The sequence below is a fragment of the Arachis stenosperma genome, chromosome 3, assembly GCF_014773155.1.
Source record: "Arachis stenosperma cultivar V10309 chromosome 3, arast.V10309.gnm1.PFL2, whole genome shotgun sequence".
Lineage (NCBI taxonomy): Eukaryota > Viridiplantae > Streptophyta > Magnoliopsida > Fabales > Fabaceae > Arachis > Arachis stenosperma.
Window position 1 is genome coordinate 25,085,148 of NC_080379.1, and position 19,997 is coordinate 25,105,144.

The 19,997-nt window shown below is 33.2% G+C and overlaps 1 protein-coding gene across 1 annotated transcript; it reads right to left on the reverse strand.

Moving 5' to 3' along the window:
* Positions 1-239: 239 nt before the first annotated feature.
* LOC130965213 (transcription factor bHLH162-like) lies at positions 240-1,864 on the reverse strand. Its single transcript, XM_057889946.1, has 3 exons — positions 1,640-1,864; positions 1,042-1,377; positions 240-555 (listed from the first exon to the last, which is right to left on the reverse strand). Exons 1-3 carry the CDS (start codon positions 1,799-1,801, stop codon positions 385-387), a joined length of 669 nt encoding a protein of 222 aa, XP_057745929.1. The 5' UTR covers positions 1,802-1,864; the 3' UTR covers positions 240-384.
* Positions 1,865-19,997: the final 18,133 nt, after the last annotated feature.

Consider the following 19,997-nt stretch of genomic DNA (forward strand, 5'->3'; position numbering starts at 1 on the left):
ATAAGTTGATTTCAACCAATTTATTTTAAAATTAAATTTTACTCAACTAATTTTTTTCACGTTCTCTTTTTTTCTCTTTTTTTTTTTCTCTTTATCTCATTAGACGTTATGGAAGGGTAATATACATGCATATTCTTCACAAATTTAGTAAAATTTTTCATTCTTCAAACAAAACAATCCCATTATGAAAAAACATAATCAGAGCAAATCATTGCTTATTCTAAGAAAAACATGTTACGTAACTAAAAAAATTATTATTAATTTTGTCAATATTTGATCAATAAAAATATTTTTATAAATCCTAAATTCTAAATTCTAATAACATAAAAATAAAGTATATATTAACACAGTCTTGGCCAATGTTAATAAAAAGTATTCTCCTCATCATTTCTCTTCTAAAAAATCTAGAAGCTCCGCTAATTCATCAGTATCAATCTCAAAATCCAATAACTGATGATCAGATTGTAATTCAATTTCACTGGTTGGTTCATTCACAAACCTTTTCAATCTCTCACTTACTTTAGTTGCACCCAATTGAAGCAAAGATTGTGAAATCTGCACAAAAGTCCACAAATAATTAATCAATTAAGTAGTTTATAAAGAGAAACTAAAAAGCATTAAAAGAATTTCTCTAGTTATTTAATAAGGACCATGTATTGCTACGTAACATAACATCAAGAACATCAAGCTAATAGAGAGTTTAATTATTTGGCAAAAAATAAAAATGATTTCAGGTTTGGTCCTATCTTGGAAAACAAATTGGTGGTATTATATTTTAAGAATTTTTTATATATTATGCGAATTAATTAATTAATTAAAGGTTATAAAAAAGAATGTTTGGTCCGGGATAAATAAAATAAAATTTTAATGCATTTCTTGTTGTAAAATTCTTAACCAGCAATATTTACCCCTTAATTAATAAGATTTAATTTCGGATTTATTAGAAGCACTTATGTTAAAATCTAATTAATTTAAAATAGTCAAAATATACAAATAAACCCAAAATAATTCTACAGTTTGTATAAATGTATGTAAGTATACCTCTGCATGAACAACATGGTGCATGGAATTTCCGACGAGTGAGGATTTGATACTCTTGACATCAATGTTCTCTTCATTTAGAATACGAATGATTTCAGAGAATATGAACTGGGAATCTAATCCACATGTCATTACAATTTGAAGATATGAACCCATTTCATGAACCTCTAGTTGTGGCGGTTTTGGGAGATCACGAAGGCCGCCAGCGCCACGTGTCCTGTTTCTTCCCATTCCTAACAAACTCTCTCTCTTCTCCTTAGCCATCTTCACCTTCTTCTCTAAATTCTTTATATAGTTTATGGCCTTGTCCACTTGATCAGGCAATGGCAGCACTTCCTTTTACATTTATTTTGTAATAATGATTATTATAAATAAAAGAGAAAGTCTAGGAATTAGTTATTTTTATTAAAATTTGATGTGTATTTAATCAACAAAAAAAAGTTAGTAATTCTATATTATTAGATATAATTTTACATTATTAAAAATATTAATAATAATTAATTAATATATAGTTACAATTATAAAATTTGTTAATCTCCTAACACTTTTCTAAATAAAATTAGTAGCTAGGAAGAAGAGAAAGAGACAGAAAATATACCTTGAGACTAGTGGAGTTGTGGTCCATAGAGAGAAGAGAGTTGAGTTTGGAGTAGAGCATCCTCATGTGGTTCCTTCTCTTTTTCTCAATGAGCCTTCTCTCAATCTTCTTGTCGTTGGTTGAAGATGGAGAAGCTTCACTTCTACTTCCCAATTGATCCATGTTTATTTCTCCAGGGTTACCCAATTATAATCTAGAAGACTAGAAGGTAGGTTTTGCACTTTGCAAGAACTGAATTACTAGACATATATACGTGCACGTATATATATATATTTGGCTGAATGCGATTGTTATGAACAGTAGTATAGGCAGTGGACAAAATTGTTAGCTCTTTGGTCAACAATAAAGGTAAAACTTTATAATGTATTAAAAACTACCTGAAAATATTTTCATCTAAATATCATAATTTAAAATTCTTAAAAAAATTAACGTGATTGTTTAATTAACATTTTAATTATTATTTTTACATATGGATTAACATTATTATAAAATTAGATAAAAATTTATATGTAATTATTTTTATATAAAATTAATAATTTTAAAAACCGAATCGAACTGGACGGTTTAATTGGATTAACTGAAAATCAGTCATTCGGTTCGGTTTATTTTAAGAATTATCTAGTAAAAAATTAGTTTAAGAACCAGTCGAACCGATATTAATCGATGAACTGTCAGAATTGGTTGTTTTTTTAGGATTATTGGTACAGTGGTAACCTACTCCAAAATGATGCTGTTCTGAAATTTAAAAAAAAAAAACACTGAAACCCAATACCCAAGCTATTCCACTCGTTTCTCTCTCTCTGAAAGTGCCCACCAATACTCAGGCCATCCCACCCCTTTCTCTCTCTAAAAGTGAAAACAAGAAAAAAACTCAACCCTAAACCCTTCGATACCCAGCGTCCCAGCCACCAGAGCTCAAACTCATCGCCGAACGGGTAGAGGGTATTGTCGCCATCGAGTGGAACTGACTGTGGTGGCATCAGGAATCATCGCCTGTGGAAGGTGAAGATCTGCTCGTCACCTGTCATCGTTCTTCTTCCCTTGCCGTGTCTCTCTCTGTCGTCGTCGAGCTCTCTCTCTTTGTCGCCATCGATCTTTCTCTCAATGTCGTCGTTGTAAAACCTGGTGAACTAATAAATAATTAACTAATAAATTAATTATGAGCCTAGGAGATTAGGAAAATAAAGTTTTATAATTTGAAGAAGTAAAAATATTTAAAATACGAATTTTAACACTAATTTTAAAAATTTTAGCCCAAAATTAAACCAACAGTGCGAACCGATTAAACCAGACCCAAATGGACCCAAGCCCACTTAATCCAACTCTATATAAAGCTTGCAGACAGCCACTCCCCCCTTCCAATTCTGCAATTCACGTTCAAGTGAGGGGGTGGAGCATAAAACCTAATCCCAAATCTCTTCCAACTTCAATTTCAAGTAACTTTCAATCTGGAGCTCTGATTGATGAGCCACTTTCATCCACGTGATCTTCTCGTCGAGCTCTTCGATACTATCCGAATAAAGTGGTAAGAAATTTTGAATTTTATGTCCAATTCTCACTTCCCTTCAATTATGTGATTTTGGTTTTGAATATTGAGAGATTTTGTAATTTTGATAATTTAGGGGTGCTCTAGTACGAGTTAGAATTGGGTTTTATCCATGTAATCAGTGGATAAAGTAAGAAACCACTAATTCCCTGTAAATTATTGAATTAGTAAATCCTAGTATCGATTATGATGAAATTGAATGATATTAGATTGAGTTCCTGTTAATTGGAGTCAAGTTGGTGCATTTAGGTGCTTGAATTTGAGTCTTGGAAGCTGGAAACTCATTGTTAAGGATTTGGAGGCTTAGAAACTCGAGAAGAGGAGAGAGGAGGGAGGTGTTTCGGGCTTGAAAAGAAATTGGCTAAGGTATGATTTTGGTTTCTCATAGTTAATATATATTGTTGCGTGAAAACTTAGGCTAATTGTCCATAAAATAGGCTGAATGATTGGAAATTGTGCATTAATATTGTTGTTGAGAATTAAATTGTATGTTGATTGAGTGTGAAATGAATTTATATGATGAAACTTTGATATGATGCTATGGAATGATGATAATGGTTGATTTTAATAATGATTGGTGAGAGGTATTGTTTGATTTTGAATGGTGGATTTTAGAGTGAAAAGTGATGAATAAAATGAAGATAATGAGAAATAATGAGAATTGATTTTTATTGGGTATGATGAAAAGGATTATGATGTTGAGAGATGAGGATAATGATTATGATTGAAAATTATGCCGGGTACTATGTCCCAAGAGTGTGGTGGGCATTCCAATAGTGTGGGAGCACTTTACCCTGTGAAGTGTGTCGGACACTATATCCCAAGAGTGTGAGAACACTTTATCCCGAAAAATACAACGGTACTATATCCCATGAGTGTGGCAGGCACTATATTCCAAGAGTGTGGCAGGCATTATATTCCAAGAGTGTGAATGCATGTTTAAGAGACGATATCCAAGTTAGCTAACGGGTCTGTCGGGTTCTAGCAAAATAACCGACACGTGAGCTCATGGCCAGTAAGACATGCATGCATCACGTGCATTTGTGTAAATTGTTTGAGTATGCATTTTTTTTACTTGTCTAATTGCTTATATGTGATTAACTGCTATCTGATCTATTTGCTGTAATTGCTATCTATACATGTGCTGTCTTTATCTGTTTTGTGTGTGTATGTATCTGAGAAACCCCTCATATAGTGGAGGCGTGATGAGGGTTGTTCCACCCGGTGATTAGGAGGTTTGAAAGAGCAGAAGGTGAAGAGTTAGATTAGGATTAGAATCCCTTAGATAGATTACCGAGATTTCTAGTTTAGAATAAATTTTAAGATTGATCTGAGTATCGGAGTTCTAAGAATGCCTCTGGCTTTTCCAAGACTATAAATAATATCTATGTGGACACCTTTACCATACTGAAAATTTTCAATTATCAATCCATACATATATTATTGTTTTCAGATATAGGACATATGACACCACGTTGAGCTTGCTGGAGACTCTTTGGACGCAATTTGGGACGTGAAAATCTACCTTTGGAATATTTTGTATTTAAAGTTTTGTATATGTATATAAATAGTATTCTCCATCTTGTACATAACTTACATTTTGTCCCTCTTAAAGGTTGATTTTGAAGAAACAAGTTTTGTATTTTGTCTTTTGGATATAGTCGGATTTTATATATGTATATCTATACTTTGGCGGGTCTTTGTTTCGTAGATCGAGTCTAAAGATTGATTATACTTATTCGTTGGAATATATATATATATATATGTCTTTTGGTTTTTTATATAAGATTTCAGTCTTATTATTTTTCATGAGTGATGAATCTTTGGTTTTGTTTTGATTGTATCTATTTTTTTTCAAGACTTCTAGCTATATTATCCTTGTTATATATGTATGTATTTTGCTTTTAGAGGTCGTAGCGCCTCGCCACCTTTGATTTACATCCTAGGCATAAAGCTCTATGTGGTACGGTGTTAGCTCTCTCTCTCTCTCTCTCTCTCTCTCTCTCTCTCTCTCTCTCTCTCTCTCTCTCTCTCTCTCTCTCTCTCTCTCTCTCTGTGTGTGTGTGTGTGTGTGTGTGCGTGTGTGTGCGTGTGCGTGTGCGTGTGCATGCGTGTGTGTGTGTGTGTCCTTGTCGAGCTCAATAATCCTTCCTCTGATAAATACTGTTGTTTGAATTATTTTTGCTTGTTTCTGTACTTTTGTTAATAATGTTGATTAAGAGGCTGATTTTACTATTTTAGTGATCTTGATTTGCTGAGTTAATAGTATTGAATTAATAATTTGATAATTTTTTATTATCTTAAGTCATTGATTTTTTGAAATAATGTTGTTGCTGATTTGCTGGAATAATATTGTTGCTGATTTTTTTATTTTCTGATGTGAGTATGTCTGATATTGTAGGTGAGTGGCAAGTTCATGTGGAAGTTTAGACTCCCCGAGAACGTCAAGATGGATCAGGTGAAGCCATTAATAGAGAATGGTGTTCTTACTGTCATTGTTCCTAAGGGAGAAGTTAAGAAACCTGATGTTAAACCCATTCAAATTACTGGTTAAACAAAATATTTTTTTCTTAATTTTCCTTCTGGTTTTCAAGCATATGTTTGTGTTTTGGTGTGAATTGTGATTGCGTAATATCTATGATGTTCATGTCTTTGAGCAATATAAATCATGTAGTAGTAGTAAAAAAAAGCAAGATTATTGTGATATGAGATATAATCAAGTATGTAACGTACGAATGGGACTTTTTTTTATTTTGTGGTACTTTTGTGCTTTGGAAACTATGAAAATCTTGAAACTAATACTTAATTATGATTATGATTTTTTATAATTAGAGTTTTGTTTAGTTAAAAATTTTTAGTCAATGTTTCTTATTAGTCGAACATTATATGTTTGTGTTTTGATCTATTTAATTATAAATTTTGATGTTTAAAATTATTTATAAAATTTTATTGATAAATTATGAACAATTTATTATATGAAATTGTGAAATTTTAAATTTTATTAAGTTAAAAATTATTAATTTAAATATTTTTTGGTGTCTAAATATGGAAAGAAACAAAGCAAACAATATCCTATATCCGAGCGGATGATTTGTTGGAGATCAACACAAGGCTCAAACCAAATAACATGATTAGAGTTACTCTTGGCACCATTTTAGCCATCCAATCTGCAGCTCTATTTGCTTCTCGAGACACCCATTCAATGTGAACAAGCCAAGGACGAGATAAAAGTTCCTGAATCTTGTGAACCAAATCTGTTACTTCAGATGAATACCCACTTGTAAGCTCATACATGATGGGCAGAATGTCAAGGCAATCCGTTTCACATATAATATCCCTCAAACCGGAAATCCCAAGCTAAAACCAGCCCCCTCCAAGCAGCAAATAATTCACATCTGATGATAGACCAAGGGGGAATGCTTCCAGAGCAGTCCGAGATCCAATCTCCCTTAGAATCTCTAATAATACACCAAATCCCGCTAAATTTGAATCCATATACAAGCTTGCATCACAATTAACTTTAAAACTATTGCCTACCGATGGTTCCCAACACAGGCAATTTCGGAGAGACCTAAATGCATTGTTTCGATTCCTTTAAACCTGTAAGTCCTTGGCGGTAATTTTGGCCAAGGCAACAATCTTGTGGTCTGTCCAAGGATTGTCCATATTGAATATGTCATTGAATCTATGTCTCCATACCTACCAAAGCCCTACACCAAAGGACACCTCATTGTTAGCCAAGGCCTTCCGAAACCACTCTTCAAGAGCAGTACTAGCCGTCGAGTCCAGGATACTAGGATCCAACATATGCCAAATTGCCTTTGATCGTTCACAGTCTCTAAGGCAATGCTCCATAGTCTCCTGCGCCTTGTTACATCTCTTACACATATCTGAAGAAGCTAAATGCCGCTTGAATCGAAAGGTCTCAGTTGGTAGAGCATCATGTAAGCCAAGCCACATAGTAAATTTGAACTTCTTCGGAATGTTTGTATTCCACAACCAGTTCCAATTACTATTGGCATTCCAATTTAATGTTTTCTTTAATAACCATCTATAACCCTCCCTTGCACTATACTTTTTTGTTGCTGCAGGCCACCACTCCTACTGTGGCTCCAACTCAGTCGAACTAGGATATCTTAGACCACAAATAAACTGCTTAATCTCATGCGGAATAGGCGTGGTAAAATTATCAACCTTCCAAGACACCCCTTTCCACAAGTCAGCCACCATAAAATCTGATTCAGAAATATGTACATAAGGAACAAGGTTGCAAAGCTTACTAAAAGGAGTCCACTCATCATACCAAATTGATTTGTGGACATCTCCAATATTCCAATGAAGCCCTTCCTTGAGATGCTCATAGGCACTAACAATGTTCTTCCAGGTAGCCGATGAAGAATTTCTACTGTTTTCATTCATACTAGATTGATTCCTGACATATTTATGCTTCAGAACCTGCACCCACAACTTCTCACTGTTATTTAGACAATCTCATACCAACTTTCCCAGAAGCGCCATGTTAGCATAGGAAGTATCCCTAATACCCAATCCTCCTGCCCTTTTAGGAGTTATGGCGACCTCCCACCTGCCAGAGGCAGCCCTTTGCCAGTCGCTTGGCCTTTCCACAAGAACTATCTCATCAAGGAATCAATTTTATTACATGCATACTTCGGGAGAAGAGAAATTTGCATTTCATAAACTGGGATAGAGGCCATAACCGATTTAACAAGACAAAGCCTTCCTGCCTTATTCAGCAGCATCCTTTCCAACTGGAGAGCTTTCGCGAAATTTTTTCAATAACCTCCTGAGCCGTCTTGCTGGAAGCTCTGTCATGACCGATGTTAATTCCCAGGTATTTACCCAAATCATTGTAGAACCAGATGTTAGAGACCCCTGAGAGAACCTCTTTTCTCCTCTCTGACACCCTCTTGGAATACTGGGCCTTTAACTTATGAAGATTTACCTTCAAACCTGATGCTCTAGAAAACAAGTCCAGGTAATGCAGAACCTCTATTACTTAAGCTTTTGATGCCTTACAGAAAAGCAAAAGATCATCTACAAACATCAAATGAGAGAGTCGTGGTCTGTTCCTAGAAACTGCTACTGGGTTCCACAAACCTTGGGAAACTCTATGAGACATAAAGTAGGCAAGCATTTCCATACAGAGTACAAATAGATAAGGAGACATGGGATCTCCTTGCCTCAACCCTCTCTTTGGATTGAAATTTTGGAGCCTGTTCCCATTCCAAAAAACTGCCTACGAAGAGGAAGTCACACAATTCGATATAAGATTAATGGTAGCCTTTGGAAACCCAAACCGGACCAAAGTAGCTTCCAAAAAATGCCAGTCTACCTTGTCGTAAGCTTTTTTTGAATCAATCTTGAACGCCATGGTCCCTTTTCGAGACTTGGTGTTCCTCATGAAGTGCATAATCTCCTGAGCAATGATAATATTCTCTGTGGTTCCTCTTCCTGGAATGAACCCTTCTTGCAAAGGACCAGTGATCTCTGACATGAAAGGTCTGAACCTGTTAACTAGAACCTTTGTGACAATTTTATAAATTACATTAGATAAGCTAATAGGCTGAAACTCCCATAAGAAAGAGGGAACTTCCACTTTAAGAATTAGAACAACGAGAGTATCGAAAATAGCCGCATTCATTGGCTCACCCTCAAAGGCTCGCTTGACCAGTCCACGCACGTCGTTGCTAAGAGAGTCCCATAACTCTTTGTAGAAAATTGCTTGAAATCTATCTGGACCTGGGGCTTTAAATGAAGTCATGGTCATCACATCTCTTTTAACCTCTTCAGATGTCACTGGTTCCACTAACTTTTGACAAGCCTCAATACTAAGAGACGGGCAAGGAAAAGGCCCCATGGCATCCAGGTCAATATCCTCCCTTATAGAAAAGAGTTTTTGAAAGAAAGAATTTGCCGTCATTTCTAGAGTCGTAGTCTCCGTGGCCCAAGACCCATCCTCAAAAAATAACCCATGAATTTTGTTCCTCTTTCTCCTGATAACTGTCTGCAGATGAAAAAATTTTGTATTTCTGTCTCCACATCTCACCCATTGTTCTCTAGATTTTTGATACCACAACAGCTCTTCTTGAAGAAGGACAGCATTCAGTTCCTGATGCAAAACTTGTTCTTTGATCCTAAGCTGTTGATCCTCCCGACTCTCTAGAGTAATCTGAACGTCATTCAAAAGCCTCTTTAACTCCCTTTTCTTAACAAAAATATTACCAAAAACCTTTTTATTGAAGCTAGTTGCATCTTTTTGAACCTCAAACAAACATTTGACTACATTCGGAGCTCCTCTATTCCAAGCTGTATGAATAATATTCCTAAAAGAGGATGAGTCATCCATGCAGCCTGGAATCTGAACGGACAATGGCCCTTGGTAGCCCTCTCTACCATCTTTCACCTAGTGAACAACGGGCAATGATCAGAGTGAAGGCGCGCCAGCACCTCAGTATAAGCCTCCGGAAATATTAGTCGCCAGTCCTAGTTGATGACTGCTCTATCAAGCTTCTTAGCCACCTGCACCCCGCCTTCCACCTTCCTGTACCAAGTGAATCTTCTCCCAATAGCCCCCATATCAAACAGCCCACAATCCTCTAATGTTTTCGCAAATTGTTCTGCTCTGGCAAGTCTAAACTGCCCCCTCTAACTTCACTCTGCAACAGAACATCATTAAAGTCCCTTAACACAATCCAAGGTCCGTGGATCATATTAGCAATCCTTGTCAAGTCACCCTACAATTCTTTACACCGATGTATATACGGATTAGCATACACCGCACTGCAGTAACTAGATGTATTGTCCATAGTAATTTTAAACCTGATACATTGATCAACAACATCCAATACTCTCACAGAAATATTTGAATTAGAACATAGAACCCAGATACCCCCACTATGACCATTAGCCTCAACAATACCAACACCCTGGTAACCTAGATTATTCCAAAAAGATTTCATCCTCTCGAAAGCAATATGGGTTTCAAACAGAATAAAAAAAGTAGGGTAAAATTTATTCACTAACTCCTTACTATGAACCCGAGCCAATTTATTAGAGGCCCCTCTAATATTCCAAAATAGAAAGCTTAAATCTAAATAATCCATAAAACAATTGTATTGTAAAAAGGACCAACCTCAGCCGAAGTCCCTAACGAGATGATGAAGATCCACCATCATATCCCCCTGAGACTTGCTTGTCCTTATCCGGTTGTTGCCCGGTTTGTCTGTGTCCCTCCACTGACAACCCTTCCAATTCGCTGATTTGCTGCTTGCTGGTGTCGTCAAGGCAGTGCGGAGTCAACGGCGAATTCTGCAAAGAAGAAGGGCGCATTTAAATATTTAAAATTATATATTAAATTTTAATAATTTTATTTAAAATTTAAACTGGTTGAGTCCAATTAAATTTTGATCGAACTATTAAATTAATAAAATAATTATTTTATCAGTTTAATGATCGATCCGGTTCTCACAACCTTGGTTAAATTATTTGTCGATTCTTAACTTTTAATAAAAATGAATACTATAGTGCCTAAAAAGTGGTGCTTATTTACCAAAAAAATTAAAAATTAATATTTAATTTAAAAAATATAAAAATAAATTATTTTTAAAAAATCAAAACTTACCACAAAAAATAAATTAGACAAAAATTAAACAACAATTGATAAACACCATAGAATTGATCTTCAATCAAATTATACAAGTTCAAAGTTTTTCCATGTAGCTATAGCGACGACTCTATAATCTGTAACTACCTCGTATTATAATTAGTATTTAAATTTGCTTAAACTTTTTCCTTAAAAGGAAAAAAAAATACAACGCAACTTCACCTTATATTGTCATAAACATTTATTGAATAATATACATGGAAAAACCGAAACAGAAAGTTTTAACCACGTAAAACTTTTTTGATTTTCTCTTTTCCAAATGAGAAATGTCAAACATGAAAGCCGAAAGGTAAGGATAGACAAAACACTTTTAATCAATATATATTAACTAATATTTTAAATTAATATTTTATTTTTATTATTAAAATTTAAAATTTTATTTTTAGTATATAATTTCATACTTGACTTGAGAGTAAAAATTGGACTAAAGACAAACACTTTTAATCAATATATATTAACTAATATTTTAAATTAATATTTTATTTTTATAATTAAAATTATTTTTTTTAGTATATAATTCCATACTTGACTTGGGAGTCAAAATTGGACTAAAGTTCGACCCGTCACATACTCCCATGCTATGTTAGTAGAGGTGGAAATAAATGGATCGAACCGAAATTTTAGTTTTGATAAATTTAACATTTATTGTAAGTAGACGATCTAAGTCTAATTAAGTATGTTGTTTTTTATAGAATTTTTTTTTTAGATTTCAGCATGGTCTGTGTTTAAAATTCCACAAGTTCATGAACCTATTAAAAAAATTGTTTCATAAATTAAAACTAAAATAAATAATAAATTTAAAATATCTAAATTGACAATTAATAAATTTTAAAATTTATAATTTATCAAAAAAATTATTTATATATTAATTTTTAATTATATATTATAACTATGTTTACAATTTATAAATTTTAAAAATAATTACGATCTTAATTAGTATTGACTATTGATTTTTTTAATTTTATTTTGTATTTAATATAAGTGAAAGTTAAAACTTAAAATTTAAATTAAAAATAATTTATTTTTATAAAAAAATATTTTGACGAGCCGATCTAATAAATTTTATAGAATTTTTTTTAGTTTATAATCTGACATTTTAATTAATAAATTTTACAAAAAATTTAAATTTAATCTATTTAAAAAAAAAAATTGAACCAAACCAAACTTAAAACGACCCGAACTACGACCCAAGTAATTCCACCCACTTCCACTTCTGTGCGTCAGCACTTAGCACAAAGATGTTCGTTCTAGATAGATATATGGTTTAATCTTTTTGTTTATTATTTTTTTTGAAATTTGGTATTGTTTTGGTGCTTCATACGAGCAAATAGTCAATTTTGTCAGGCATTTTGCCATTTTGGTTCATGAACTCCTTTCTTTCTACTGGTGCCAACTGCCAACTGACGAGTGGCAAGTCTCTATGCTCATGATTAATATTGGAAACGTTTCAGGTTAGGCTGTGTACTTTTTTAGAAATTCAGTTTGCCACATATGAAAATAACATGGAGCAAATAGTGTCAGGTTATGATATCTATATTGACTATATAAAAATTCGAAAATAATAATACTAAAAAATAAAAAAAATTAATAATTAATAAATAAAATAAATTACAACAATTAAAAAATATTAAATATGATAAATTTTAACTATTTTTTATTAATTTTTAATTATTAAATATTTTCAATTTAAAAAATCATCAGGTGTAAGAGTAGTAATAGGTAAAGTAGGGTAGGATTTGAATCCGACCCTAATTCTATTTACAGGTTGAGATTTATATATACCTTACTCTACATACAGGTTGAGAATATCTCAATTCTAATCCTATTCGTTCTTAATTCGCGGGTAACAGCTGATTATATTCACAAGTTACCAAAAAAATGTAATATTATTATATAATTTGAAATTAAATTTTAAAGTAGTCCCTTAACTTGTACTCATAATTACTCAAATTCTTTTTCGAAATTGTCTTCCGAGACTCATAGTAATTCCTAAAATAATTTCCATCCATCCTTACCCTTGGAGACTACTGAAATGACGTCGTTTTGTATTAAAAAAATAGAAAATCCGAGCCTCCCCTTCCCCAACTCGAGCCCCTTCGTCTTCCCCTTTCTCTCTGTTGCCGCTTGTCATCGGCCTCCGTCACGGTGTCGCGCCGCACCGCACGGTGTCCCTTTCCCAACCTGATCTTGACACTGTTGTTGTCTACACTTGTGCTTATACTTGCACTCTGGAGAACCTTGCTATTCACACCCTTTAAGCTTGTTACCGTCTTTTTTCATGAGACAAGCCACGCCGTTGTTTGTAAACTTACATGCAGTCATATATGTCTGTCACATTCCTCCTTATTATTAGTAATCAAGATTAATCATTCAATAAACTCATTGCATTTTTCATTATGTGCCAGGTAGAAGAAATCCAGGTTCATGCTGACGAAGGTGAAAAAATCCAAATCCGTGGAGATATTTATATCTTTTTTTCTCTCACTCTCTTTCTTTTCTTTTTCTTGTTAATTATTGTATTTTGATTTGGTGAGAATGGAATCTATCCAAATCTTGGTTTATCATTTTGAAGATGAACTTGATACTTGTGTCAACAAAGCTTTTTACCGTTAGAATAGTTGCTGCTTGTTTTATTCCTATTCTACTTATTGTTCTCTTTGTAGCAAAAAATGTATGTCAATGTAATTCATTTTATTATTATTCTTGAGTCTTGATATGCTATGACAAATTAAACTGAACATTCCTTTAAAATTTTTCATGTTTCTTTTCTTATTTTGTTTATGGTATATGTTTCGGGAAGAACCTTAGGTTGGAAAAGGGGGGAGAAGAGTAAGGAGAAGAGTCTTAGATTGAGCAAGGAGAAGGAAAAAGAGAAGGGGAAGGGAAAGGAGATATGGGAATAAGTTGGGGAAGGAGAAGGAGAGCGTGGACTGGAGAGGAAAAAGAGGACTGAGAAATGAGAGCGTGTTTTTTTTATAATAAATATAAAATGACGTCATTTCAGTCATGTCCAATGAAAAGTATGGACATAAATTATTTTAAAGACTACTTTGAGTATCGGAAGACAATTTCGGGGATGAATTTGAGTAATTATTAATTTCAAGGATTATTTTGAGGTTCAAGTGCAAGTTTAGGGACTACTTTGTTAACTCTATAATTTGATGATAATTTAAAAATCGAACTGATTTTTATGTAAAAAAGTATTAAATTATCAATTAATGATCTTTTTTTAGTGACTAAAAATCTTTTGTATTTAGTGAGAGATCTTTGTTTTAACATCCACTTAGTATATATATATATATATATATATATATATATATATATATAGTGTGTGTGGATTGGTTGGATATAATTGAAGCTCAATTCACATCCTATTCTATCTATTACAGATCAAATTGACAATTTTACCTAATTAAATACCCACAGATAAAGTACATGTTACCTTTACTGTAAAGTTGAGAAGGGTATTGTGGTTTAAGCTAGAGAGCACATTGTCTTTTTAATTTGAATTTCTTATTCTATTAGCCAATTACAGTTGGAAAACGCAACAATGACAGTTTACAAATATTTCTTCTAAATATCACTAATAAGTATCTTTGCAATTATATGTAAATCTAATTTACGTGACACTTTTAAATATAATAATATATGTAAATTATTAAAAAAGATGTGTCTAAAATAAGTCTAAATAATTTGTGCGTATTGCATGTACTATGTAACGATTCAATTTTTAGTATGGCATGTTCATATTGAAATAGCAAGTGTTACCAACTTAAAGTTACACTGATACTATATTTAATAATATCAAGCCTGTATATATATAGAGCACACAAGAGATGAAAAATTAGTTATTCCCTCACAATTATATACATATATACAACTCAAATATTTTCGAAGTTTGCTCATATAGAAAGCCCCTACTCTAACGCCCAGACTAGCCTAACCTTCTAATCTTGTCTCTCGAGAAGCAAAAGTGAGAGTCTAAAAGAAACACTAAACTGGAGAGATGTCAAAAGAAGATGTTGATATCGCTACCTAATTCCTGTTAGAAGTCAAGTCCACGATTTCTATATCCATCTCAGGTTCCTCATCGTCTTCAGAAGTCAGATCCAAAATCTCTATCTCCTCGATGTCCTTGTTGTCAGAAATAACGATGACCTCTGATGTACTCTGGGGACTATCATCACTACTGTCGCCTATAAAAGCTGTACCACTAGAAAAAATTTGCTCAATTACTGATGGCTGACCAGAAGCTATGACTGAAGTCCCGATAGACTCTATGGAAAAAGAGTCAGAGGAGTGAGTAGAAAGCGACTCTATAGACATGTCCAAATCCACTGGAGGAGACTCAAGGATGTAGTTATCGATGATAGGGCCAGGCTCAGGCACTACCTGACCATTCTGCTATGCTGGAACTTGACCTCTATGCATGAAGTCAAAATGATGGTGGATAGAATCGGGATGTACCCACGACAACAAAAAAGCATACGGTGCATCAGGATCAAAGAAGGGTGAAGCTAGCGAGTGCTGAAAAGGATGATCTCTAACTACGTACTTACACACTCAAGGCTCTACGGCCACCACATAAAAGCTGTGAAGGACAAAATCCTCATACACATAAGGCTACTCGAGCTCATAGAAAATGACACTCATCTCCATCTGAAGTGGGTAGGAAGATAGGGGGTAAGAACTGGGGAGTTCTTAGTAGGATCGGGAGAAACAAGTTAAGTTACTTTTTATAAGTCGGTCACGTGTCCCAGATCAATCAGACCACAACAAAGGAACATAAAGCAAACAACAACAAGAGCAAACAGCACATGACATATAACCATAAGAATGAATTCAAAACACACAAGAGATATGCGCAAACAAGTATGATACATGTCTAGTTCTAGTGCAGGTAATGAGCTCATCCGTCGGTTTTTGACCCACGCCCGACATTACATCCTTATGGACGTTGTCTCTCATTGCCATTGCTCAAGGTATAGTGCCCGATGCCCGCATGCTCTTAGGTTATAGCGCCTGTTGTAACACCATAACTTTTAGCACCTCATGATCGTACTAAAAGTTCAGGCATTACCTACCTCAAACTCCTTTAATTTCATACTATATTTATTTAATATTGAGCCTTCACGAATATAAACCAAATTTTTACTTAAGAACTCGAAAAGCCTTTACTTTAAACCATTTAATCACACAATTATATATACATAATATTAAATACATAGACTTATATAATATTCCTCAAATCCAAGCAAAATATACAAATGCATACGATGCATGCCTATCCTATGACTGATGAGTCTCATCTGTCGGATATATAGCCAAACACGACATGTCAGTTATATATTATATACTCATATAACTTATACATTTATACAAAAAAGATCATTTGTATTTTGTTTGTAAACATGTACAAAATATGTTTTTACGTAAAATATAGGTACATATTTATATTTACATGTTTAAAATTTGCATATTTAAATTTTATATTTATATATATTTGTTAAGTTTATGTCATGGTGTTCTTGTAGTAGAGCCTCCTATTATGGCAGACGATAAATTTGTTGTGGAAATGAAATTTAGTTCTCGAAAAGTTGTGATTGCAATAATCAAAGATTATGCTATCCGTAGAAGTGTAAACTATCGGGTGTATGAGTTGGAATCCTAAATATTCTATGCTAAATGTACACAGTACAACACTTGTTGTGATTGGCTGATTAGGGTTAGCATGATTCAAAAGTATTGTTGAGTGATAAGGAGATATAATGGTAGTCACACTTGCACTACAACCACTATTTCTCAAGACCATTCCAAGCTAAATTTCATCACAATTGTACAAGCAAATAAGTCATTGGTAGAGACTGATCCATCCATAAAGGTGAAATCTGTCATTGTTGAAGTTTAGTCAAAGTTTAATTACAACATCAGTTATCGCAAAGCATGGTTGACAAAACAAAAGTCAGTAAAAAAATATTCAGATGTTGGGAAGCTTCCTATGAAGCTTTACCGATATGGTTTGAAGCCATGTGTCACAAGGAGTCATGAACAGCCATCCATTTTGAAACTATGTCCGCATACCAGAGGGATGACTTGGTTCCAGATATCCGGGAGTTACATCGGGTCTTCTAGAGTTATTACCCTTACATCAGAGCATTTAGGCACTGCAAGTCAGTAGTACAAGTAGACGAAACTCATTTGTATGGAAAATATAAGGATTGTCTATTGGTTGCAATTTCACAATGCAAAGGCATGGAAACCTCTTCTAGAATATAATTGTATCGATTGGTCCATTTTATTATCCAAAACCTGTGTATGACTAACCAATCCTCGTTTTTAGGTCCGGTCAAAACTTCACCATGTTGGCCACCAAAAGACCTTTCTTGATATGGGACATTCTGTACAAAATCAAATTGTCTTCTGCACCAGTTGGTTGCATGTCACTCAAGAGTCTCGAACGATATAAGTGGAATTGTTGCGCTCCAAACCTATGCATAACGACGTATATATTCTAGAATAGCATCTGGCTCTATCCGATCAACACCGTAAGCTTCCCAAACAAACTGGATACAAACCAAAAAGAGATAATTATTCACGTAATAACATAAATGCTCTTAATATACATGTATATGGAGATGATTCTACATTATTTAACGAGAACATTACTGACCTTCCCGTACTTCATCTAACAATTCACTAAAGTAAGCAACAGTATGATATCTATATGGTCGATTAGCACGCTCTCAGTTACGCCATTTGGGATCATATATCATCATTAGTACCCTTTTAGAACAAACATTAAAATATAAAGTAAAACATCGTGTAACGTTATTAGCAATTAATGTTACCGATTAGCAAGTGAAAAATGTCGCGAGCCACGAAGAATTAGGGCAAGAAATGATATATGGATTCAAGCCCAGATATGTAACAAGGCCAGTGGACCATCAATCTCTCGACAATTAAAGCGAGATGCCTTACACAATGCTCTGTATAAGTGTACTAGGGATGTCGATCCCCGACTGATTTCGTGAATCCGAGAAAAGTCACGAAGCAGTGGCATAAATTTTCAATGAACTGCTGATTCTGACTTATCAACAATCAATATTGATCTAAACAATAGCAAAATATGAGACTTCACATACTTCTCGATGGCAACTCGATCAGTTAGATGTAATCAGTCTTTTAGATTTTTAATCCAAGTAATCTTGATGTAAATTTCTCTACAATTACTAGTCATTGGTGCAATTTTAAACTGATGTAAGCATTCAACTTCTATAGCCTCGTGACTAGTCATGGTTGTTCCTCTCACGGAAAGGTCATCTACCGAAATACCTAAAATTATAGTCATATTTTTCAGCATAATAGTGGACTCACGAATTGGAAGATAAAAAATGTAAGTATTAGAATGTCATTTTTCTACTAGGGCTATTACCAAAGTCGACTAACATTGGATTACTCCTATTTAAAATAGTGATAAAATCCAATGGTCCGCAGAATAAACTCGACAATAAAATTATATGCATATGATAGATTCATATAGATAGATCTCTAGACTTATATACCCTACAAAACATAAACAAATAATAACTTAAAGTTGTCTTAGTTAATTGATCATATATAAATTAAAACAGTTATTACTAACATGAACAATATAAAAATGATGCCAACCATTATACTAAACTAACTTTTATACTAAACTAACTAATATAATTAATAAAATTATCTACTAAATTAATTTTAAGTTAATTATCGTTATAAATAATTTTGTTGCACATACATTCACCCATATAAAATAATTAATTATATTTCTACATAAACTGTGAGTAATAAGTAATTTCATTAGCTTACTTATTTATTAACATTGTAGCAATAATTACTTTTAATATCTAAAAAATAACATTAAAATGTTCTAAAAAATATAACCACTTATTGTTAGCATTTTGACTTTATTACTAATTGTAATATTATCGAAAATTTAAAATTTAAAATGCTATCTATTCTATTAAATACAAGTATGGTGAATAAATTAAACTAACAATTTTAATTTATATTCTCATCCACCCTAAAATAATTAATCAAGTTGTTCACAAATCCTAAATTAAACTATTAATTAATTTAGTAACATTGCTTAATTAAATTGTCACGAACTAACCCTAAGCAAAAACTAACAAATATTCTACTATGTATTATTATCAACAAAATTAAATAAAATTAATGCTAATTACTATTATTTTCTAGCAAATACATTTAACAAACCTATAAATAAATTTAAACTCATTATGCAAAGGTTAACTTTACTCTACTCTACACCCACAGGATATTATTTTTAATATAAACTAACTATACACACACACACACACATATTATATATATATATATATATATATATATATATATATATATATATATAACTAATTTTATATCTATCTAAAACATTTTAATACTACTATTTAATCTATAAACATCATTAAATATACAAAATTATTATGTTAATATTTAAATCGAAAAAAATAAAATAAATCCTTACATAATGTAATTGACTGAGATAGTTAATCATGTGGAGTTCAGAATGATAACTTCTTTAATTATTTTTTTTCTTAGGCATAACGTGATTTTGGTTAACAGAAGATTAGTTTTTGGAGGTATGAATGTGCAGAAGCTAAAGAAGAGAATGAAAGTGAAAATTAAGTTCAGTATGAGGAGGGAGAGAAAAGAGAGAAGAGAAGCCTCTCACCATCAGAACAGCTGCATGTGGGACACGTGTCATACACCTCAAAATCTGGAGTCCGATTTGAAGTATCCCATCTGATTTTCTCTTATTTCATTTGTCTATGCTACAGAGCTGAAGTTCGATTTTTCGGATCAAATTTTCATCGTCCGATCTTTTTCAATTTAAATATGGCCGTTGGATTGACTCAAATTTGACCCTCTGATTTGAGTCAATACCGACCCTCTAATTTGTAGCAACCTGTAGCTAACCGTCTTCCACATTTCGCATCTCTGGATAACACACAATGAGCCTTCACTATACTTGTTATAAAAATTGCAAATCGTAAGCTAGTTGTCCGGTTCCTCTCTTGTATTTATGCTTCTCATCTTAAATTTTATTTTAAATATAGGTGCCGCTG